This window comes from Chinchilla lanigera, unplaced genomic scaffold, assembly GCF_000276665.1.
Source record: "Chinchilla lanigera isolate Chin_1 unplaced genomic scaffold, ChiLan1.0 scaffold00053, whole genome shotgun sequence".
Lineage (NCBI taxonomy): Eukaryota > Metazoa > Chordata > Mammalia > Rodentia > Chinchillidae > Chinchilla > Chinchilla lanigera.
In genome coordinates, this window is record NW_004955454.1 from 11,112,715 (window position 1) to 11,138,973 (window position 26,259).

Here is a 26,259-nt window from a genome sequence, read left to right on the forward strand (position 1 = left end):
TACTGTCATAAAATCAACCTGGTACTGGCTAAAAAACAGACCTGAGGATCAATGGAACAGACTGGAAGAAACAGCCACAACCAAAAACACTCAGCCACCTAATCTTTGATAGAGGGGCCAAACAAACTCACTGGAAGAACGATAGCTTCTTTAATAAATGGTGCTGGAAAAATTGGCTTGCTACCTGCCAGAGACAGAAAATAGACCCAGGTCTATCACCGTGCACCAAACTAAAGTCAAAATGGATCACAGATCTCAACATTAAAACAGAAACAGTCTATTGGAAGAGAAAGTAGGTAAAAACCTTGAAGACATAGGAGTAGGCAGAGAGTTCATGAACAAAAACCAAACTTCACATGAAAACTTCAAAGAATCAACAACTGGGATCTCATCCTACTGAAGTTTCAACACATCTAAAGAAATCACCAGCAGAGTAAAAAGAAAACCCACAAACTTGGAAAAATTTTGTAACATTTTAAATCCTGTCCCTTCTTATGATGGCACCCTTGTCTGCCTTAACTCATGGTGTGTCTCACCACATCGTCCCTTGAGTAAGCCCTAATCACCTTCCACAGAGCTGTTAGATTTGACTTTGCTAAGGTTTCAGCTAAAATATCATATTCTTAGAGTCTTCCCTGAGCAACATTTTAAAATGACATGTCCTGATATATTTTTTTTCTAGTCCCATGTTTTTCTTGTCTTCTCATCAATCTATCACTCTCTGACATACTTAAATTGCTTCAGGGACCAGAAAAGAGAAGGAATACATATTACTCGCAATCTCAGAAATAAAATGGTCTCACCTGTCATATGTTCTTTCTGGAATTAATTCACTTTTGCATTCCCACTGCTGTGATCCTAGCTTAGCTTTAGTGTCAGTTGACTATAGTCATTGTTCCAGTGATTTTTGACTTTTAGAACTTCTCCATTCCAACCTAGCCTATTTATTTTGGGTTAATTAATATTTTAAATAATAGATGTGATCACAGCTTTCAATAGCTCCATAGCCTGAAGTCAAGAATTGTTATGCTAGAATTCACCCAACTGTTCCAACTATTTCCTACTGTGTGGTCACCACTGCCCACACCCTTCCTACTGCCCCCTTAGGGCTCTCTGCTCTCTACAAAATTTGTTTCATTTCTATTTCTATATTCAAGACTATTACTGATTGAATATGCTCAACTATGGCATTTTATGGATGGACCAAGTCCCTCTACAACTGTTAATTCTTAGATTAACCTGTGTAATCTAATACTAATTTCTACCACAGCAGTTCATGGTATGTTGACAGCAGAGGAAATCCCCTTTGGAAGGGACAGAAGCTTCTATGTTGAGCTTGCAACAGCTGATAAAGGTAGTGAATGAAAGAATGTGTGATGGAGCACAGTGAAGATCTGTCACTTCAGCACCCACACCTTACATTTTATGTGGTGGGTTCTTTTCTATCTTCATTTTAAAAACATAAACCGTCCTGGTTTGGGGATTTCAGTTACAAACTGATTCAAAAGTACTTTGAAACCATCTGCATACCAGTTTGGGATATTTTCTCTTAGACAGAAATGGGCTTTCAAAGAACATTTCATATTGACTCATTCTTCCATAATTGTATTTTCAAATCCACCTACTCATTTGAGTTTCCATTTGCAAACCCGCCCCCGCCGTGATACCTTCTCCCTTCAGTGGATCTCAATTTCCATTAATGAAATAATGGAAAATAATTAATAATAGGTATTACATAGATGGGAGTAGCTCACTGTAGTCCTTAGCAGCTGTTTAGACATTGTGAAGACTTCAGTATCCCTAATATTTCTTCTCTCATTGACTTTGCTGAATGATGCTGAACTTTTGTTTCTACATGTCGTATGTTTTATTTAAATGTGTATTATACCTGAATTTAAATCTAGTACCTCAAAATGAACTACACAAAATTTATGTAAAAGCAGGAAATTATATAAAGAGTGAAAAAGTACCATCTAGGTAATATATATTATAACTAAGTTCCAGGATTTCAACATACCAGAGGTATTAAAATATATGGTGAATGATTAAATTTTAAGAGTTTATTACAGTAAAGGACACATTGCCATTAATTCCCCCTCTAAGTACCACCCCTCCTTGAACACACTTCTCCCATCATTCTTTCCACTGTCTCCAGCAGCTCTAGAAACCCTCATGAATATTTTTATGAAGTCTAATCAAAACTGCATGAATGCCCTGCCAAGTACCATCCAACAAAACAGCAGACTCAAAACACTGTGGTATGCCTTCATGCACCCTATTATCCGGTCTGACACTGTACAACTTCTGGCTTTTCCCCAAAGTCAAAGTGACCCTGAGAAGTGAATTTTTTGAATCAGTTCAGGACATCGAGGCAGCCATGACAGTGCAGCTGTAAAGACACCTAAGAAGGAGCACTCTCAGAACTGCTTCAGAAAGTGGCAAGAGCAATGAGATAAACTGAATGGGTTTGAAGAGCAATGAGCCACATGAGTGAAGTATTCTGAGGAGGAATAGTGAGAATGTGTCTGTTATGATTGAGCTCTAGAATGTCCCCACAGAATTCCATGTCCTGAGAGATGATTGGACCGTGAGGGCCCAACACTTATCACTGTATTAATCCATTGATGGGTCCACAGCTAAATGTAAGGCGTGGGGACTGGCTGGAGGGGATCATTGAGGGTGTGACCTGGAAGAGTCTATTCTTGTCTCAGGCTCTACTTCCTGGCTGCCATGAGCATCCTGCCATGCTTTCTGCCATTGTGTTTTAGTCTTGGAGCCCTGGAAGAAAATCATGCTGCAAAGTAAACTGGTTCTCCCTTCAGCTGTAGTTGTCGGTATTATGCCCAGCAGTGAGAACGTGACTAAGATGATGTCTTTTATTGTAATCAATTTTTTAAATTTTATTTTTAGAGAAGAGATAAAAGAACCAAAACATAACAACAAACACACAGATATAAATGAAACAACATAAAAATAATACAGAATTTCAGACGAGGTGAAAAGAAATTAACAATGGTTGCTGTACTACATACTGTTATCTTCATATTGGTTTCTCTGATAAACAAATACACGCATGTAAGAATGATCAAACATATACATATCAACTGTTCCTTTCAAGAAAGCAATAGAAATAACAATTATCCCAGCCATCTTGTGTGTGTATATATATATTTTTCCCTTTCTTCTTTATTTTCTCCCTTCATCCCAGTCATTCTTTCCTTTTGAGCAGTTTTTTACCCCTTGTCACTATCTATTGTACCTTTTAGGTTTCATTTACTCTTTCAGGTTCTTATACTAGGGAGATAATACCTCAATATTTTTCAAAAAATAAGCATTCACTGTGTTTTTAGCACATACTTTGTAAGCCAGGAAGTAACAAATTTCAGTAGTATTTAATAATGACCTGTGACCATTATGGAGAAATGTCAACTGAACTGGCTTTGGGATCCATTCAAGGTGTGGATGGGTGAAGCATATTTCTGTGTATGTCTGTGTGGGAAATGGAGCTACAGCCCTGGGTTCTATGCTTGGCTCATCTCCTTTTCTTTCCTGGTTCTCCTCATTGCTCTGCTTCCCTGGTTTTCTTTCCTGCTGCCCTATAATAAGATTTGCTCCACCACCACCTTGCACGGTGATATCTCTTCCTGGGAGCCAGCAGATCAGGGACTGAAAGCATCAGCAAATGTAAACCTTTCTTCTCTTAAACTGTGGGTTTGGGCCATTGTGTCTCAACAGTGGGAAACCTGATGACTACACAATCTGTTCTTCAAACATTTACACCTTGATTTTCCTCTTATTTTACATCTCAGCTGACAATAAATTTTGGACAAATAACCCAATCTGAGTTCAGAATCTCTAATGGCTAAATCAGCTCAAGTACAGGTCCCACAGGCAGAGTCTGAAGGAGAGTACTTGTACTGCATGCTCCAAATTGCTAGGCATAAAAATACATCAATGTGAAAGGCTCATAAGGTATGAGAAAGTACATATTTATGTGTGACAGTCTATGCAGGGAAGGCTAATCAATTACTTGTAAAACACATGAGAGGGCTGGGATGTAGCTCAGTCATAGAGTGTACAGGAGGCCTTCAGTTCAATCTCTGACACCCCAAAAACCCCCCACTTGTTTTAAGTACATATGAAATGACATTTTTAAAGAATGTAATTAGTATTAATAGAAAAATAATTTTAAATAAAAAAGAGTAGGTATATAAAAGAGTGTTTGGAAAAGTATTGAATTAGCAATTTCTGAAGTAGATCCTACACAAAACTTTTAAAAATCTAAGTAATGGGGTCTCTGTTGGTTGGTTCTATTAATGACACAAAAGGACACAAAAGAAGCCCTCATTTCAGGATGTGAAAATGAATCACAGCACTTGTTACCTTTGGGTTTCACAGTCAGATGGACAGACACTTTTTTCACTCCCAAAGGACTAACTGCTTGACATTCGTATTGGCCTTGGTGGTGCTGTGCAGCGTGGTCAATCCTCAGAGTGCCGGAGGACAGAACTGTACGCAGGCCCTCCAAAGGGACTTGCCCTCCTGCCAAGAGGAAAAGAGAGTACGCTGTTGTTTGTATGGCACAGAGGATTAAATGTCAGAACTGGCTACAGGTAGAGACCCAGCTCTCAGGACACCCTGGGTCTCATCCTTGTTCTGTAATGGCACCTGCCAACACTGTGTCCCCAGAGACACAGCACCACCCTTGGCCTGCCCCAACCTCTGCCGCTGTCCTCCCAGGAATTATCTCCTCTCCCCACCAGAGCAGGGTGGCTTCCTAATGATTTCCCCACTAACTTCACTTAAAATGCAAATTTCAAAATTAATCTGATTGCTAAATGCAATTTGCAAAGACCTCCCTAACATTTGCATATGTATATATATTTGGAATATAAAATGATAGAACTTCCAGAGTCCCAAAGTAGCATATCCAGTGTGATGTGCTGCGACACCCCTTCTGATTTGTCTCACAACTGTAACTCTAGGCTGTCATCCTGCCGACCTTCGAGCTCACAAGCCTCCGATTCCCTGCCAACACATTATCGCTGGTGGTCAGTAACACTTAGATGGGGGTTGTCACTTTCAAGGATTTCAGTGAAAACTCATCTCTTACTAAGTGTCTTGTTATGGATGGGAAAAAAAGAGCTAACCTTTTTCTTTATTGCGTGGGCACACAGTGTGTCAGCTACTGTCCCTAATGTCTAAAAATACATATCCATTCAAATTATTCCCTGTAACTATCCTGATGTAGAAAATATCATCATCTCCAGCACAGGGAAAAAGGTTCTCTAATTAACAGCAATTAAACCACTTGGCCAAAGTCCTACAAGTGAATGGAGTAGTAAAGATATGAATCTAGGTTTGGGGGCTGGCTCCCAGATCTACCTTGTACCCATTATGGTGTTACACCAGACTCTTAAGGATTAGACCCAAAAATTTAATAAATAAGGTTTAAATTGCAGGAGCATTTTGGATTTAATCTAGTTCCTGAATGTAGAATTTAGAATTTCCAAGCCCAGAAGAATCTTAGACAAGCCCTTATCCACCCCACAGTCAATCTTGTTCTACAGCCCTCAGTCTCCCCAGAAGTACCAGCTCCTCTGGGTGGGGCGGGGTGTAGCCTTCCCCACCTTGCCCTACCATCCAACTTTCCAGAAAAGCAGGTTTATGATGAGAGCTTTATTATGCTGGGAATTCACTTGGTATCTCATTTCTATTATGATTTCATTCTGTACTAAAGGAGGATTTTTAAAATCTAGTTAAAAGTCAATTTAAAAAAAAATTGAAATATTCTACAGAATAGCATTTGGTATCATTTTTAAAACGTTTAAAAGCATTGAACTTTCTGAAAATTTCATTTTTAAATCCCAAAGGATGATTTCATGAAGGCCACACTTCCAGTGCCTAAAAATTAAAGCATCAGGGAAATTATAGCCGTGTCATATAGAAAGATCACTTTCAGTGTGGTGCCTTTATGTCCATGACAGGTCTATCATAATTACTTTATACCATTTCTATATGCCCCTCCCCAAAAGAAGGTGCTCATTCTTTCCCACAATCACTCAATGTGCCGATACCTGCTTTTGTCCAGACAATTACTGGAGGTGGGTGGCCTTCAGCTTCACAAAGGAATTCTACAGCATGTTCCTCAAGGACGATTTGATCCCGGGGGCTTACAGTAAATTGTGGCGGAGCTAAAGAGAAGGAAGGGGTGCACCCAGACAAAAAGTTATTTTATAACTTTTAAAACCGAGTGAAAAAATAATGCTGTGAAATTAGAATTTGTTTCCAATGTTTGATTTCCCAAACTTTTAAGAGCACTTAGCTGCCTGTGTACTTTTGTACTTACTTACACGAATGCGCATATACCTGGTTTACAAAGTAGAAAAACAATACCCAGTAAGAAGGGATCATTTCCAAATCTTTTGGGAGCCATTGATAAGGTTAAATCCTCCCTCTTTTGTACTAGGGGCAATACACATATTTAAAACTACGAATCATATTTGAATCACTAGCAAAACAGTTGTCTCTAAATTTTCACACAATAATATTTGAAACAAATTTCAGAAAGGAAGGCATGCTCACTAGGGTGAACGTTCTTACACCTTTTGTAAAAGTCACAGTTAAGTTGAAATTCAGAGCTCTAAACATTCAGATCTGTTGTACTTGATTCTGCGTAAACAGTGCATAACTTATAGCCACATACATAAGTTGAAAACTAGCAAAAAAATCAACATGGCCATTTAAGAAAGACACAGTAATCTCCAACAAGTAGTGACACTTTCAAAAGAACTTTCCAGGTAACTTGGTAAATCATTTCTGGTGTTCTAGGTCTTTGCACAATTTCTAGAACCCCTTGTTTCCATTGCCATCTGCAAAACCAACAAACATGGTAAAGTAAATACTATTGGACAAAGTGTATTCATTGCAAGCTCCAAACTGTGTGCAGGTAATAAGGATGCTTTTTGAAAGTCTTCATCAATTTTAAGTAAGATGCCAGACTAAATGCTTACAGCATATGATTGATTACAAAGTCAAACAGATTCCTGATGACCCTCAGGAATGTGTGCTGGCTATTTGTAATAAAATTCTAGAAAAGGCTGGAAATTATCTCAAAGCAGTCCAGGCTCCTAGTTCCATAGATGAACAAACTCAGACTGAAGGAACCCATAAATGACAAAGATGGCATAAGAATCTGGGTCACCCTACCCCAAGCCTGATGTTCTTTCTGGAACATTAAACTAACTCCTGAAATTACTAGACTAAACATGCACTCATGACATGGCAAAAGAACTCCACAATAAAAGGTTGGTAGGTAAAAGAGGACATTCAGTCAAGGTTCTAACACTGGAAATTTTTATTTCAATTTTTTAATAATAATTAAAATTCACAGTGTGTCAAGTGGGGGTGCAAAGCATTGTTTTGTGTCACGTGTGCAAGAGGAAAAGAGGAAAGATGGGGAGAAAGAAATCCTAAGATTCTACATGAGAGCAAACAATAGGGGGAAAATTACATAATTGAGGGGCTTACATTAGTTCCTATTGGCTAAATCAGTGGAAAACTTTCTATGTAGTAAGGGAGTGAGAAAAACCAAAAAACTAAACATCACACAAGCAGGTAATGAAGGCTGTGGGGATGGGGCAGAAATGAAGAGAGTATGGTCAGGGGTCTTTCATGGAAAAGCTGCCCTGTGAGTCCGCCCTGCAGTGCTAAAGCAGCACACACTGAGATGTACAGTTGTGTTACCCTGTTAAAATCCTTCATTCTGGCTATTCACGATCACACTTCTGCCCGGAAGAAGCACTTGGTTTACACTATAAATGACAATCAGCATTTCACCTAAACACTGTAGATTATAACTCATGCCATTTAGCTGAAGCTGTTTAGATTTTTTTGTCTTGGTGTTGTATTTATCATTTTCCCAACCACTCCAGGGAAACGGTGCTACCAGTGGATACTGTGACCTTGGCTTAACCAAACTGTGAAAGAACTAAAGAAAAAATTGATAGAATCCCTGGTAAAGAAGCCTAAAAAGGGTGATCTTAAGATATTTATTCTGTGCAGTAAGCAAATAAAAAAGCCTATGTCATAAATGTATAGAATGGGGCCGGGGATATAGCTCAGTGGCACAAGCGCCTGCCTGGCAAGCGCAAGGTCCTGGGTTCAACTCCCAGTACCAAAAATAAATAAATAAATGGATAAATAAATGTATAGAATGATTAATGAAGCATTTCAAGACTAATTAAAAATGTCAACACACAGACTCACAGGTGAAACAAGCATATAGTTGCAAGAGACAGAGGACAAGCAGATGGAGATTTCAGTCCAGACTGACTGGGAAGAGGGAATGAGTAGTGTGGTGGTGTGCAAAACAAGCAGACTGTAAATGCTACCGGGGTTTCGTTCAACATCAATTGATTCAGGTGGACCAACAGGAAAAGCAGGAACTACATGCAAGAAGCCAGAACGCTCAGTACCAGCACAGTATGAATTCAACATGGCTAACACGCAAATGTGTGATTAGGTCTTAGGTTTCTAAAAATCTAAGGCATTAAACGTAAAACTGCCAGCACAACAGAAACCAAACACCTTTTCTTCTACAGCATTTTTCAGTCTCCGCACACTGAAACAAGTCTAAAAATAATGTCTGGGCCCTTAAGAAGGAAGTCCCCTTAGGAGTTACCAAAGACTTTGGGAATGTTTTCATTTTTACACCTTCTTTTAAGAGCCAGAAAAATGTTTTTTATGATATTAGCATTTCTAAAAGAAAAACCCAAATTTTGCTCAGACATGCCAAGAACAACAAGAAAATGATCACCTGTTGTGGTGGAAAGAGTTGGCAGTAAACTATTCAATGCAGAAAATACTTAATTCAGGAAACCTAAAGAGGATAAAACCCAGTGCTTACACAGAGGGACTCACTGTCCTGAAGTTCCCTGAACACTGGGCTGCTCAGAGCTATAATGTAGATGACTTTCTTCTGTGTTTCTTAGGGTTTGGTGTTTTGATAAATGCATCCCATGTAAATCTGAAAATACTGAATTTCTTAATTCAAATATTCATGGCTGCAGGAGATCATTTAAGTGGACAACTATAAATTATGATAGTAACATCTGATGACAAAAACACCTGTCATGGGACAAGACTTCTGGCTTCACTCAATGACATTTACATACTCTGCTACACACACACACACACACTCTCTCTCACACACACACACACACTGAGAAAAATAGAAAGTACAGGGATAGCCCCAGACTAAGAATAAAATTACGGCAACAGAGCACATCTTCCTTGTATCATAACTGCATACCCATGCCTGCAATTTACTCATTTCCGGTGTGGGGGGCAGTTTATGATTGCGGCTGCTATCTCTAGGAGTCCTCAGTACATTCTCAAGCCCTGTGGTGTGGACCGTTTGGTAAATCATTACAAACTTGGGCCATGCCTTTCCACTTGCATAGCTGGAGTGTCTTCCCTTTATCTGTAAAATATTCTGGACCACAGATATCTTTTGACAGTTTCTTGCCAGATTAATGACTTCATCTTTTATTACTAATGGTTGGTTCTGGCATTTGGATAAATACCGAAGCAGAAAAAAAAATCCCACTTTTATGTTGAAGCAGATTAGCCTTGAAAATTCCATTATGTCCAAAAATACTAGGCAAATAAAAATCTCTTCCCCTGACATACGTGATATTACATTTTAACTTGGAAAATAATTTTCTCAGGGTGGCAGGAGAGGCATTTCAATCATGACCTTCTGCTCCCATACCTTGTACAATTATGTTTGCTGTGGCTTGAACAGAGCCTTGGTTATTGCTGGCATGACAGGTAAATCCACCATGATCCCCCAGGGTGATGTTCTGTAAATAAAGTCCACCTGAAGTTATCACGTGTCTGGATATGTCCAGGAACTCTCCACTGCTCCTGGTCCAGGTGATGTGTGGGTGAGGTTGGCCCGTGGCCATGCATTCCAGAGTTGTGCTGGTGCCAATTAAAACCTCTGTGTCCTGGGGCTGGATTACAAAGCTGGGTTTGGCTAAGAGTGAAAGAGAAACAAAACCAAATACAGCCAATAAACACTCAGGAAGGACTGTTTATTTTGCATTGTGATTTTAAGACTATTGTCATTTTCAAAATGCTTTAACACCAAAATGTTATAAACCCATGCTAAGATGAAGGAATTAAATCTAACATTAATTAAATATGGATTTTGTATAAAATGCCTATATCTTAAAAAAAATCTCATTTTAACATTATTGTATTACAGGCAATGCAAGGTGCTCACTCATATCTATTCCTTACTCTAATGGCTAAATATCTAAATGCACCAATTTTAAAACACTCACCTTTTTTAAAGACACAGTTATGACAATGAGATATAGGCACACATCTCTGGGAAGAGCCTCTCTCTCCCAAGTAACAGGTCTAACTAGTCATTGCTTTCCTTCCTGATTGCTACCTGATATTTAGGCATGAGCTTGGATTACAGGAGCAACTTTCTGGCAAAAAGGGATGATTACAAGGGGGAAAAGAAGCCGTCATGGTTTGTGTCCAGATGTCCCCCCAAATCCTCAGGCAGTCAGGGGGCAGGCTTTGAGAGTTTATGATTGATCCAGGGTCCAATGCCAAGATTATGGGTGTAACTGCTACACCTTCCCTGGGATAGGCAGCCTGCATACAATATAAGGGAGGAAGAGAGGCTTGCTCTCTCTCTCTCTCTCTCTCTCTCTCTCTCTCTCTACTACCCTTTTCGCTCTTGTTGCTTTTGCTGTCTTCTGCCGCCATGAACTGTCACCCTCTGCCATGTGCCACCCTGCCTTGGAGCCAGCCGAGTATGGACTGAAACCTCCACAAACAAACTGAGCTAAATAAACCCTTTCTTCTTTAATTTGGTCATCAGGTATTTTGTCTCAGCAATAAGAGAGAAAAGTAGCCGAGACAGAATTTGGTACCGAGAGCAGGGCTGTTGTTGTGCCTGCACCTGTGCATGCGGTAGCACAGCGTTTGGGAATGGCTTGTAGGAAGTGTTTGGAAAGGTTCAGAGATGTTGACTGAAAAAGTAGATCTGGCAGGCCTCAGCTGTTCCATATGGGAGATTCAGGTCAGAGCTCAGAAGACCAGAAGGCTGATAGAAATCTTGCTGGTAAAGACCAAGCTTGGGAGGTTTCTGCTGGGAAGAAGGACTGCACTGGCTTTCAGAATTCAGACTTTGTATTGGTTTAACAAAAAGTTTGTCTACCTTTTGCTCATATCAGAGATTTTGTTTGAGACTGAGATTAAGGGTGGTGGACTGATTAGTCTGGCAGAAGAAATTTCAAGGCATTCTACTGTTGGGGCAGTGGCATGGCTATTGTTGGGGGCTTTTAGCCAGATTTATATTGAGAATTGAGAGCAAAGAGCCCAGCAGGATGATTTAAAACACTGTGAGTTGGGCTAGAAAGAAAGCAGAGCAGAGGAAATCTTGATTACTGAGAAGGAATAAGAGAATAGAAAAGATGGCCTGAGGGCATCCAAAAAGCAGCAAGTCTCCACCCTTTGCAGCCTCAAAACTGCAAAGGTGAAAGACTTTGCTTTGAGAAGAAATCCTCAGAGCACCAAGTTCCAGAATGGCAGTGGAAGCTGCATCAGGTTCTAGAGTGGTGGTGATGACCATACTATATTCCACAATGGAGGTGGCCCAGGAAATTTTTTCCTCAGAATTGGATTCAGAGTGCCAAGTGCAGCCAAGAGAGAGGAGGCCACTGCTCCAGATGGTAGCAGACCTTGGCATCTTCCATGTGGTGCTGGTTTTAGGTGCATGCAGAATGCGAGAGTTATGGGGTTAAGGTGGTTTCCACCCCAATTTCAGATGAAGGCCTGGGAGGCCAGGGAGGGTGCTCCTGAGAGGGCAGTTTGTGAAGCTGTGAGAATGAAGGCAAAGGTACAGTGGAGAACTCAGATGTTTGGAGAAGCCAGGAATGTGGATTATTTGAGGAAAACTGCAAGTAGGGAGCAAAGTAGGCCCAAGAAAGAAGCCCTGGGAACTATGAACACTACCATTGGAAGTACCATAAGGGCAGAGCCATAGAAGGCCTTTGGAGCTCACACCTTACCAAAGATTGCTGCAGATGTTCACATTGCTTCATATGGAACTACTGGACTTAATATTTATCCTGCTGGATGTTGGACTTGCTTTGATCCCATTCCTTTGCATCCTCCTGTTTGTAACTTTTTGAATGGAAATGTCTATCTCATGCCATTGAATGTTGGAGGTGTTTAACTTTCTTTTCATTGGTACAGGGGCTCACAGCTAAGAGTTGGCCTTACATCTTGGAGGAGACTTGGGACTTGGACTTTCAGCAATACTGAAAGTCTTGGAGATGGACTAAAATGCCTTTTGAATAAAGGGATGTATACGAGTCTTTGGGGGGCCAGGGGTAGAATGTCATTATAGTTTGTGTCTAGACTTTCCCCTAAAGTTTTATGCTGTCATGGGATGGGCTTCTAGAATTTGTGATTGATTCATGGTCTAATGCTGGGATTATGGGTGTGAGTGCTACACCCACCCTGGGACAGGTAGTTTGCATACAATGTAGGGGAGGGCAAGAGGCTTGCTTTCTCTCTGTCTCCTCCCCTTTTTACTCTTGTTGCTTTTGCTGTCTTCCACTGCCAGGAACTGTCACCCTTCTGCCATTCCACCCTGCCTTGGAGCCAGATGAGTACGGATTGAAACCTCCACAAACTGAGTTAAAAAAACCTTTCCACCTTTAATTTGGGCATCAGGTGTTTTGTCTCGGCAACAAGAGAAAAATAACCACAACAGAGACCTATGTGAAAAGGATTTAAGAGTAAAGAAAAACATCATTGGCTGACTGGAGCAATGTGGCAGCTCCGTACAGACTACCCTTGCATACAGTTAAAACACACACATGCACATGCAAACACACACAATATGTTTGGCTATGTATTGTCAAGTTTTCAGCTACTTCCAGCTAAACATATTGAAAACTGATTCAGTGAGTGAGCAGAAATTTTGGAATTCCATATAAAGGCTTCTGCTCTTACTAACGAGGAGAGTTCCATCTTTAATGGTAATCTCAAGCAGAAATTGAAGGCTTACTAAACTGCTAGAAATGCTACTGCAGTGTGTTTGGAGGACTCTTTGGTTTCTGAGGTGAATACGCCCTGGAAAGTAGGAATTCCTTGGCCTATTCTAACTCAACAATGAAGATTTAATTCAATTTCTAATAAAATGAATGTTTTCAGTATATTAGAAAAAATTTTAGTATTAGAAAGATATAAAGTCAAACAATGCATATTCCTTTCCTTGCATGTTCATGGTTAGAGAAAAAAATCATCCAGTGAGTGAAAAATTGCAGTTCACCTGGAAAATAGTCTTATTAGAGTTAGGTACAAAGTCCTGTAGGAGAAGCTGCCAGGAGACATGAGACACACAGGGAAAGCTCTTTTAATAAAAATAAGGAGTATTTTTAAAGTAAGACAATGATAGCAGATGCAGAGAGAAGGACAATCTGACATGTATCCAGAAGAAATTTTTAGGGACGTTAGGGAGAAAAGGTAGCCAGAGAGGTTGGAGCTGAAGTTTTTGAGGGATACTAATAGACTTAGCTTAGGTAGCATACACAGAATGAAGATGCTTCGAATGGGAAAATACACTTGAGGGATGTAAAGATTAATGATGTCTTATTAAAAGGATCAGGAATTATGTTATTCTAAACCTCAGAAAAGATATAAACAATATTTTTCATCTTCTAATTTGCAGGGAGATGGGAAAACATGGAAAAAGAAGTAAAAAATTATCAGGATGCGATACGTGTGGATACCAGCTCCCCAAAATGAATGCAATTGTTTGTATCACAAATACGTACTACTAAGGAAAAAAGAACTTATTGAAAAACTGTGAAAGGAAGTCAAGACTTAGTCAGTCCCCGACACAGGTGCTTTCTCCTGCAGTAAATCTCGATTCAGTGCATTCCCCCCACCAGCTTTGCCTTCTTGTGCCTTTCCACTTCATCGTAGTAGTTGCTAACTTCCTCATCATACGGACTCCTCCTGTTGGCTCTGTACACTGCAGCCAGAGATAGCTCACCAGAAGAGAAAAATCTCATTTGATCACTCTTAATATAAGCCAGTCTTAAATACTCTGAATGATCCAACTTTCCTTGTGCCTCCCAAATCACTGGGGCTCTGGGTGTTCCTCAGTACCCCCCACGGCTCCCACCTCTTAGGTGTTCCTTCCTCTGTCTCCCCTTAGGCCACCCTTTCTCTTAAAGTAATGCTGTGCTTGTATTATCTTTCTTTCTCCTATTTGTTCTCCCTCTCCACTTAGATGTCCCCATTCCCGGACAAACCTCTCTCAGTGGAATGTGACTCTGTGAGTCTGCTCCCAGGCTTCCTCTCCCATTTCATCTTGTTTGTTATCTCTGTTGATATTAGTATCACTGCCCAGTGATCCCGGATTTATCTTCTGTTGCCATCTTTTCCTTCTCAAGCCCTAAGTGATATGCTGGACCTGGCTCTTGGCAACCAGTTATCAAATTTTCAGTATTCTGCAAGCTGACTTTAAGCAGTCATTATTAAAAGCTGAATTACATAAACTTAACATTGTCAGTCTCATTAACATCAAAGCTACATTCTAAAATTTGTTACTTCTGCTTATCTTACTGCTTTGTGCTGTGATCTGTGAGTCTGAAACTATTTGTGTCTCATGTCTTCATGGTAGCAGGGATGCCTCATGCTGAGCTCCTGCACCTCTCTTTTCAGCTGCACATTCAGGGATGCTATATTGGAAATTAGAAATAAGCCGTGGAGGTTTTATTAGTTTTATAGAAATTAACAAATGCTGCAAATCAAGGGTCTGCCCACCTCAGACCCAGTTTTGGAACATTTACTAGCACAGAACTGTACCTTATGCTTCCATTCACTCTAACACATCGCAGATCTTAACATTTTACTGTTATCTTCCTATCATTCTGAGGTCATGTATCATTTTTGTTGTTTTGTATTGTTTTGATTTTGTCTTCCTTGTCGTTGTTTTGTTAGCTTATTTTTACCTTTAAAATAAAAAATCTTAACATTTTATTGAATTATGGCTATTGCCTAATAGACTATAGTCTCAGAATGCAAGAGATAATATATTTCCAAATTTTTTTTTTTTTTTTTTTTGAACCAGTAATCAAACTCAGGACCTTGCACTGGGCAGGCAGGTGCTTGTGCTTCTGAACTATATCCCTACCTTGGAATCTTTTTTGTTTGTTTGTTTTTTCAGTCTTTTTTGGGACAGAGTCTTATTATGCAGTTCAGGCTGGCCTTGAATTCATTACATAGCCCAGGTTGGCCTCAAACTCATGGTGATCCTCCTGCCTTAGCCTCCTGAGTGCTGGGATAACAGGAGTGCACCACCACGCCCAGCTTATTTACAAATCTTGAAATGATATTAATGAAAATTTGTCATGGTTACCATAATTTGCTTACATAAATCACTCAAATTATAGCAAAGCTTCTGGAAAGGGAAAAGGCTGCACAATCCTTGACACAAGCTCAGTGGGCACTGAACATAAGTTTATAAAGCAGGCGTGATGACTGACACATGGACTGAATTTCTGAAGATGATATTGCTGCCTGGGTGCAAGAGGTCCACTCTGCCTCAGAATACTGGAAAGTGAGATGTGCAATGAAAGGATAATAGTACAGTCTTGGAGTCATGGAGTCATGTCTGTAGCATACTGGAAAGAAAAGAATAAAAGCAGGAAATTAAAGTGTTGGAGGTATAGATCAGTGAGAAAGTGCTTCCCTACTATGCATGAAGCCCAGAGTTCAATTCCCAGCAGTGAAAAAAATGTGTGTGTGTGTGTGTGTGTGTGTGTGTGTGTGTGCGTGTGTGTGTTACGGTTTATATCTAGATGTCCCACACAACCTCAAGTGTTTATATGTGGGGCTTTCTGGGTGTGTGATATTCACCAGCAGATTAATCCACTGATTAATTTATAACTGATATGATATTGGGAAGTGAAGCCTCTTTGGAGGAGGACTGGGGGTGTATCCTAGAATGGTGTCGCACCCTCCCTCCTCCTTTGATTACTCTCTCTGCTCCCCACGGCCATGTCACAAACTCCTTCTCCTCTGCCATGCTCCTCTGCCACACTGCTCTGCCCTGGCACCAGCCAACTCTGGACTAAAATCTCTAAAAACTGAGAGCTGAAACAAACCTCTCCTTCTTTAAATTGCAAGTGCTGGATACTGTGTTATGGTGACAAGAAGATAAATAAGACAAAATGTCTATATTTTCTGTAAACAAAATAAACTTCAAGAGGAAAAATGTTAGTTCTATTTTCCCTGAAGCAAGTCAAGAAACATCCCAATCAGTAGCACTTACTGCACTTGGAAATCTGCATACCTAAAAGCAGCAATATGAGGTCATTTTCTACTGTATGTAACCGATGGATAACTGGTGCACTTATGCTAACTTCCACTAGGGAGAAAAAATACTCACCTGGAGGGCCAGAGTATTTGAGAATGGCATTCTGCGTCTTGGCTTCTCCAGCAGAGTTTCTGGCCATGCACTGGTAGACACCTTGGTCTGACTCTCTGGTGTTCTGGATCATGAGTGTCCCGTCATCAAACATGTTAAGGCGAGTGTCATCTTCCACAGGCAGCGAACGGCTGGAAACAGGGTATACATATTTATTATATGCCCCCTTCACATACAATCCTTTTCCTATTTAAAACTTTTAACCAGACTGACATAGCGTACTTTATCAACATGATTTGTGTGTTAATTTATTTCTACAATCTGAATAATTCAAATTACTTTACTGTAAATTCTAGTTTTCCCCCTCTCATTTTTGAAAGTATACCTTGCACATGGATATATGAGAAAGGAAGGGAATTTTAAACGCTCGGCCTTCCTGGGCAACATACATTCTAGCTGTGGTTCCATCTCTCCTATACAAAGATTACTTCTGCACAGTGTAACACTTCTGAATTCTTTTTCTAAAAAGAGAAGTCATCATATGGTGATATGTAAGCATCTCACCTCTTTCCTGTGAGTCATTCAATATATTTCCATATTTTGTCAAAGTGATAAAGAAATATTTGCATTCAAAACAACATGGCTCAAAGCCCAGTATAATTATATATTTATATCTCTTCACATTAAATAAGCATACTCCCACTTACCCAGTTATTGGATATTACATCCAAATAATGGATATGGACCATTTTATACCAGGAAAATATAATTTCTCAATTAAATGAATAATTCACTGAGTACAAGCAAGTTCAGACAGGTATCATGATATTACATCAATAATTATAGGCAAGGGAATGATTTTATTTTTAGCAATAAATACAAAGCTACTGACATGTAAACATACATTAGAATTTTTTACAGAATATTCTTTCTGATCAAGATTTTTGCTTAAAAATATTTAATGGTCATGTGTGAGAAGGTATATAGATGTTTATGTAAGTATGTTTAATGCAATTAATGCATTAGGCATGAAAAAGAAAATTGCAATTAATGCATTAGGCATGAAAAAAAATTACATCATTCACTGCTCAATGAACATTTACTAAACACCTATGATGTACCACCAACCAAAAACACCCTTCAGAGAGGAAAAGGTCCATTGGAAGAATCATATAGCTCTCCCTTTAATTTGTTAGCTTTCTACAGTCAAGGTGTTACAGGTAATCCTGAATAGCTTGGTCCATTCTTGTACATAAAAGCAGTAAAGTCCAGGTGGGAGAGAAATCAACATCCTTATTCAACAATTTTTTGCACAACACATAAAGAAGAAGCAGACAATGGCTCTGTTTCACCTTTTATTTTGAACGTGGAACACCCAATCCTCCTGCCTCATCTAACAGGTGCAGATATCATAGGCGTGTGCCACCACTCTCAGCTAGCACTCGTGCTTTAGTGTGGAACAGATCAATCACAGGAGAGATGGGATGTTATTCAACTACTGAGTGGGAAAAGCTCGATGTGAAGAAAAAGTACCAGTGAGACAATGAGGTCTTCTAGCTGTCATGTTTGAAGAGATTAGCTCTGGGGAAAAGGCATTGCTTTGAATGGTCTCTCAGTGCATGTTACAGTCAAAGGGGCAGCTGGACCTCCTCTGAAGTGTAAGATTCCAAAGCTACTCTACATACATAACACGGCATAAACACCAGAAAGCATGACTCAAAAGGCTTACATGACGTTAAATAACTTAAGTATTTTAAGCACAGTTCTAAAGTTGTACATCATTGAACCAAATTATATCTCTTCACATTCAATAAGCATGCCCCCACTTACCCAGTTATTGGATATTATATCCAAATAATTGATATGGACCATTTTTATATACTAGGAAGATGTAATTTCTCAATTACATGAATAATCCACTGAGTACAAGCAGGTTCAGACATGTCCAACACACCATGGAATATGTTAACAATAATGGAACTGTGTATTTCAAAAGATGATTTAGTATTAGTGCTAGTATTTAGTATTGTTCTAACACTTGACACCTCAACTATCAAAGGCCACCAGAAGTGTACATGATATCTATCATCTGTCTAGACAATGCAGTAGAGTACACTGAGACTCGCTATGATAAGATGATATAAAATGGTCAGCAGCGCTCACATACATTAATTATTCTTTTCCCTGGTCATTTCCCTGTTTGTTCATCTCTTCTTCATTATGCTCATAAAAATTGCATGCTCGTGAGTCATGATGCTACTCTAATAATAAAAATAAGTCTGCACAGTATAAAATATTCCTTTCACACTGTCAGTGAAATATAAGCTGGATAGTAATCATCTCTAAAAAATATGAAGTTTAAAAAAATACAAAGGTTGCTCCAGGGATATAGCTCAGTGGCACAAGTGCCTACCTGGCAAGCACAAGGTCCTGAGTTCAATTCCTGGTACCAAAAAAAAAAGTACAAAGGCTTGTATAAATAGGATAGACTTAAGATTTTTCCTTGAAAACATGCAAATAAGTACATTTAATTTAATGAAGAAATATCAATGATCTGTAATATATTGTGGCAAGTTTTAAATGCCTGCTAAGAACTAGCTGCTATACCAAATCACTAAAAATATACCTATGTTATCATCTCACAAATTATAAATATTCACCACATACAAAGCCATCGTCAACCACAAGTTAGAATATGGTTGTAATGGTTGCCTGTAATCTATTCTGTCATAATCGTATACAGCACAGAATTTAACTTTCTTTAGAATGGCTGAGACTTCCATGTTTGGAACCTTAATATTAAGGAAAATATGGCTTGTTTAAAAATCTCTTTCATTATGTCACTACCTTGCTATACATCTTCTAGTGATTCTCAAAGATTATAAAGTGAAAAATAGAGTCGTTAGCTTTTCAGTTTTTCTGAATTTTTTTTCTAATTCTCTGCGAGATAAAGACCCTTTGTTTTCCTAAATAAGGTGTACCTCGCTCCCCAAAGCTAGTTTAATTCATTTCCATCCTGTACCTACACTCATCCCTCCAGCAGCCTGAAGTGCTTCCCTTTTTCTTTGACATCATTCAATCAGTTATTTAAGAACTATATATTGAGCACTATTCCTGGGTGCTTCGGGAATGAACACTTCACTTTCCTAGGAGAAACCTAAAGAATTTCCAAAATCACCTTGACAAATGGCTGATGCCTAATTTCTTAAAGAACTATGAAGAAGGGAATGGATCTGCTATGGCTTTACTATGTTTTTCCCTTCAAAATTCATATTAAAATTTAATCCCTATAACGGGATATTAAGAAGTGAGGGAGAGACCTTTAAAAGGTAAAGTCTCACCCTATGAATAGAGTGAAATCGATTAGCAGGTGAATAAATCCAGTTGGCTAATGGGTTTTCTTTAGAGTGGGTGTGCTATAAAACTTAATTTGGCCAGGTCTCTCATGCACCCTGTCCCTTGCCATGTGATTCCTTGCACCATCTCAAGGACTCTGCCAGCAAGAAGAGCATCTTGAGATGCAGCCAATTTTCATTCAGACCTTGGACTGGAAGCATGAGCTAAAACAAACCTCTTTCCTTTTCGTTAAAAAATTGATCAGCCTCTGGTATAGTTACTAGTAACTGAAAATGAACCAAAAACATCTTTATTAAATTGATGGTTTGTTGTGACTTGAGATTTTGTGCCTTTGTATGTGATCAATCTTGATAGATATTCTAGAGTTAGTTGAAAGTACCATGTAGTTTAGCTTTTAATGTAGCAAATGTAGATAGGTAGATACCTTCGAATGTGTGTCTATATATACATGTGTGTGCCCTTAGGATTCTTAGCTATGTTTGCACATGTCTTCTAATTTTCACTTGTAAGCTTTCTGAGAAAATAGTATTAAGATTTCTCACTACAATTGGGTTTGAGCTCACTTAACCTTGGGATTTTAGTCAATTGTTATTTCTTTCCTTCTTTTTTTATTTCTTACATTTGGCAGATATTACATCAGACCAAGCAAAGTTCATGGAACTTGCATCCAGATGAACTGCACCCTTTTATTATTAAATATGGCCTATTGATATGGAATTATACATTTTCCCTGAAGGTAGTTTTAGTTTATATTAATAGTGCTGTATCATCATCCTCTGGATTAGTATAACTTTGTAGTTGTACATGTTTGCCTATCAATCTTCCACCTCTCTTTTTTTTCTAGAAGATTTCTAGTTGTTACCTCTTCAGATACTTCCTCTTGATCATCTATTTGACCTTTCCTTCTGGAACTCTCACTGGGTATGTGCTGGATCTTTGCATGCAGTCCTTTTGTCTCTCAGCCACTTTAAAATCTGCTTACTTCTAATCTTCTAATTCTACCTTTGATTGTGTCTAATCAGTTTTGAGCCCATTTTTCTAAGAGCTCTAAAGTCAGGATTTAAGTTATGTAAAGAGTAGAAGAAATGCATTAGGATAAGGCAGGATTATATAGCAGCCTCTAGGGGTCGGTAGTATTTTTTTCTAAATTTGATTCATGTTAAACAGATGACTGTTTCAAATTATTTGCTATTCTATACTTAATATTTCATGCAGCTTCAGGATATATATTATCTTCCCATAAAAAAAAACAATGAATAAGCAGAAAATTAAGATTTGCTATTTTTAAACATTTCTTGTCATAAACTCTTCACCTTTAATTTTTCTTGAAAATGATCTATATTTCAACAGAAATTTCTACCTATACATCATCTTTTCTTTATTTTATTCCTTCTCTTCAGGTTTGTTTCTTTTCAAATGTACCTTAACTTCTTTAAACACTATAATTAAAATTTCATGAAGTACATAAAGCAGTAAGAATTTTCATTTACTCTTTTCTAAATAGTACTTCATAGCATCATAACCTTGAAAAAAAATTTGAATCAAACTGTGCAAAAAGACCGAGTGAGGCACTTTGAGATATAACAAAGGGCAAATTAATTATTTTTCAAGTGTTCCTGAACAATTTCAAAATGGAAATTAATTGAAGTCTTTTCACCAAGTGTAGTCTTCCTCTTAGGCCAAACTTCAGATTTAATGGTAGTCATAACTGCCATATACTCAAGCCATTTTAACCTACATTTATATATTTTGCAAGAATTAAAAACACAATTTAACAGGATAAGCTGAGAATCTGGCTATAATTAGAAATGAAAATAATATATAAAGTGTATAAACTATAGTGTGTCTCAGATTATTTCAGTGAAAAACATAAAAATTCAGAGTTGATTATACAAATGACAGGAGAAAATCAATGAACTTTCATGTGAGGGAAAAGATACATGAAAATCATGCTAGTAACCAAATAACATAATGAATGAATGGCAATATTAATTAAGTTCACGAACATTTGTTGAATTGTATTAGGTATGTAGTTCACTCTATGTATCGATTTTATGTTATATACCCACTTTTTTTTCAGTAATATAAAAAACTTTCTTATTACTACTTAAAGACCTGTTCTCAGGTCTTTAGACTTATAAACTCTACATTTTATCAAAGAGCAAAAGTTAAATACATGACTATCATTTTAATAATCCTGTATTGCTTTTATTATCAATTCACCTACATAATCCTACACTGATTTACCTCAGGAATATTGCAATATTAAATATGAAATATTTTGTACCTCAAGGAATTTAGATAAGGTAATATCAGGTTATATTCAGAATTAAAACATTTTGGCTATGGATCTCAATATACTGTCTAGAACTAATGCAAAATAGTCATTTTCAGAATCATTAATGTCTGAAAATACATAATTATTAAAGAGGAAACTTCTAGATATTTTGAACAATTCAAAAACTAACAGCTAAGAGGCATTTTTACCACCAAGAAGTTCTGATAATTCTAGTAATTTTTCTCTAGACAACAGATGTGAAGTAAGAGAGAAGGGTTACTGAAATCAGAATCAGAACACATGCCCACGCTCAGTACAGTGCTTACTTATTATGTATCCAGGTAATCTTGGGTTTAGGGTTTCCTTCAGCTCTGCAAGTGAAGTACACAGTATTTCCTGATGTTGCCTCCACATCTTGGGGCTCGAAGGTAATTCGGGGACTTTCTGTAACAAAGCGATTACTAGTATGTTTTAAACTACCAAAGCATAACATTTTAAACTATCACTGAGAGAAAGAGTTATGGGCGCTTTCACTTTCTGTATTAAAGTTGTGCCTATTGAACCGCATTTACCCAGTCAACATGTACCAGTTTAACCACTAGACATATTTAATTCAAACTTTAGAAATTCAAACTATTCACCACATAAAAGATCTCTAGTGAAGTAAATTTACCTGGGTTTTTTACACATAATAGTTCAATATAGGAATTTTTGAAGGAGTTTGATTTTTATGGATCAGATTTTCAAGCCAGCTACTTAAATCAAGTTTGCAGTTTCATACGCATGCTCCATAGACAATTATCCATCTAACTACTTTAAACAATTTTAAAAACTTATGCATCTAGACATCCAACCTGGGCAAGCAAAACTACTTCTCAACATAAGCAAATGATACCATGCTAAAATAATAAGAATTAAGTGGTAAATCAAGGAAATTTTTTGAATTTTAATGAGAAAGTGGAGTGATTTTTAAGGAACTGGACAATATTACTGAACTTAAATATTGAAGAAAAATGTACAAAAGGACTTTACTTTTCATAGTATATTTTACATAGTTCTGTTAAAACTGTCCTACATGACAAAATTTTTTCCTTTATAAATGAATTATTTGAGATTTCCTACCTTTAGTAAGTAACCTTACATATTATTACATGACCCAGATCCTTAATAATCTCACCTATTTGATTAAAAAGTCCATATGATCAGCATTTTGGCTTTATCTTATTTTTTAAAGCTGGTTTTGTTTATTTGGCTATTTATTTTAAACAATAATTCAGCATTAACAATGTGCCAGGCACAGTGCCAAGACTGGTGAGGTAGAGATAGTCTCTGTCCCCGTGTAGTTATACTCTTATTGAAGTCCCTCAAACTAAAGGAACATATAAAATATATAATAACAAATTGAGATCCACACTAAAATGGAAAACAAATTTTGTGTGACAGATTATAAGTAGAGGTTTAATTCAGTTTCTATGTATAAGGCGGTAGATGGGAAAAGGGAATAAGTAAAGTCTTTCCCAGTAATTAGTATTTATGAAGAGGGGTATGGAAAGAAGGGGTGCAAAAGAATATTGGAGGGAGGAAATGGCATTAAGGGAAGAATTCAAATGTATCACATACATGTACCAACTACGCACAATGACCAATTATTATATGATGTAAATGTGTATTACAAAAAATATAGATTTAATTCATACAAAAAAAGAATATTGTATGAAAAGCAAACAGCACGTGGAAGTTCCTTGAGTGGGAAAGGGGCTTAAGAACTTCCAAAAATTGAAAGAATATAATGATGGCTGCATCAGGTACACAGCTAAGTAAGTGGAGAACACAAGGGATGGTAGTTGCAGAGGGTGGATGGGACCAGCCATGTGTGCTGAGTGCCTGAAGGATGGTGTGTTTCATTTTAAGGAAGCTGTTTAAGGAAGGAAAGAAGGGTTATGGATAGAAGAAATATATAATCATATATGGTTTTAGAAGACTTCCCCAAATATAATAGATTGAAGGAAAAAATGAAAGCAGAAATATCAGCTAAGATGTAGCACAATCCAGGTAAATCTGACTCTGACATGAACTAGAAGTGGTGTAAAGATGCAAGCCATCGACAAATTTGAGAGTCACCTGGCAGTACATAACAACCCAGTTTTCTTCTCAGTGTGATGGAATTGAATTATATCAGTGTAATTTTTCAAATGATCTGATTAGAGAAATTTTGAAAATGGCTCACCACTGAAAGAACAGTGAAAATAAATTTCTTTTCTAAGTAATCATCTGAGTGAATTTCCAAGAAACTGAATTCCCTCTGTCTCTCTCATATGTACAGGTATAAGTACATTTGTGTGTGGTAATCTATTACTATTTAAAATTTTCTGACCAATGTTGCATGCTTATATCTGGTAAACTGAACAACTAATTTGAAGACAACAATATGCAATATAACAACAATTGGTGAATTTATAACATTTTGTTTAATGAAGCTCTGTATCATTTCTAATGTTTTTTATGATTTTTTGTTCTCTTTAATGGTTTGATCAATCTTGCATTCTTACATCTGGCAATCTGAGCAACTTCACTGAAGATAGCAATATGTAATAAAAGAACCACTGTTAATCCCTATCATTGTGTTTTGAAAAGTATATCATTTTTATTGTTTTTGCTTTGTTTTGTTTTTGTCTATGTTGTTATTTTCTTATTGTTTTTCTATTCTCTTTAAATTAAAAAAAAATTAAAATTTTTTAAAAAATTATGTATAGGAATATATCAAGGTATACAGGAACATAGTTTTATATTTGCTTAAAACTTTAAATGAAAATCAAATAACATCCTAAGCAACTATAATCAGTTCTTTAAATAAAACCAAATTGCTTCATTAGGATTGTCAGAATATGAACATAGGCTTACTAAATTCAAAGTGTGCATTATTTAAAAATTTAGAGAGATAGTAAAACTGATTTTAATTACTACAGTCAAACACATGGACTCAATATATGTAGAAAAACAATTATTGGATTTGCTAAATAAATTTTTTGAACAGTGAATGCTAGCCATTTTTGTGTCTAAAGTTGAAAAAACTTACAGACAATTAGCACCAAGTGGTACTGAGATGTAAGGGGAGGTTTTAATGCAGGGTACTGCTTCTCATGAAAACCATTTTTGTTAGCATTTTTCCTCTGAAATTATAAAGATTGGATTAAATGATACTTCAGGACTTTCTGAAAACTTACAGTTCCTGAGGAAAAAAAAACTTCCTTAGATGCAGATAATAAAAAGGAAATTGAACATGCTTTTAACTAAATCTCGTAAAAACATCTCTGATAATGTGTTCTTTTAAATGCAACATCATATAATGAACCTTTATAGAAGGAAGACACGCAGAAGACCTTTCTTTTTATACACTCAGAGAAAATTACATACCACAGTTAAATTCCTCGACTGTTACTGAAGCAACCAAGCGCCCCTGGAGTCTTCGGGGGTATTCACAGACAGCAGCCCCCTGAGTTTGGCCATTTTTGGCATAGTCTTGTAAAACTTCGCCCAGCCACTTTAAATCACAGTCGCACACCAGAGGATTGAAATCCAAACGCCTGCACATCAGGCAAGAATTAGAACTGTTAAAAGTGATCGCTAATTTCTAATGATGATCTTTAGTGTGGACAAAATATCGTTCATATTTTACCTCTAGAATTCTAGTCGCCCATATACAGATTTTAAGAATTGGTTACTTAATGAAAGTTCCCAACACACAGAACTAATTAACATTTGGGGAGATGGAGGTGCTTATTACTCTGCATTGAATGTTACTCCTCGTACACATGTATGGAATTATACAGTATCCACAAAAATGTACAAATATTACGTATCTATAAAATAATAGTAAAAAGAATTGCTTGCATAACTGTGTGCTTCAGACAAAGTAAATACATTTCAATACTAACAATATATCTGAAAAGCTATTTTAACACTTGAAAAGCAATTTTCACTTAACGTACACTATACTGATTTGAAATCAACAATTGTGTATACAATTTACACTTATTTTTAGAGAAAAGCAGAAAGTAAGAGGATAAGTGCTGAAATGCTCAAGTTTATTTACATGCTGAAGAGCCGAAACTGTGATTTGGTGGTAATACCTCAATTTTTTGTAGGA

General features: G+C 37.5%; 1 protein-coding gene across 1 annotated transcript in view; it reads right to left on the minus strand.

The window, feature by feature from the left end:
- The window catches only part of Pxdnl (peroxidasin-like), a 449,058-nt gene that overhangs the window by 119,421 nt on the left and 303,378 nt on the right, over nucleotides 1-26,259 (minus strand). The window contains exons 7-12 of the mRNA XM_013520015.1: nucleotides 25,527-25,696; nucleotides 22,439-22,556; nucleotides 16,499-16,668; nucleotides 9,776-10,042; nucleotides 6,078-6,194; nucleotides 4,384-4,542 (exon numbers count right to left, since the gene is read on the minus strand). Coding sequence (XP_013375469.1) covers nucleotides 4,384-4,542; nucleotides 6,078-6,194; nucleotides 9,776-10,042; nucleotides 16,499-16,668; nucleotides 22,439-22,556; nucleotides 25,527-25,696 — 1,001 coding nt within the window. The remainder of the gene's footprint in view (nucleotides 1-4,383; nucleotides 4,543-6,077; nucleotides 6,195-9,775; nucleotides 10,043-16,498; nucleotides 16,669-22,438; nucleotides 22,557-25,526; nucleotides 25,697-26,259) is intronic.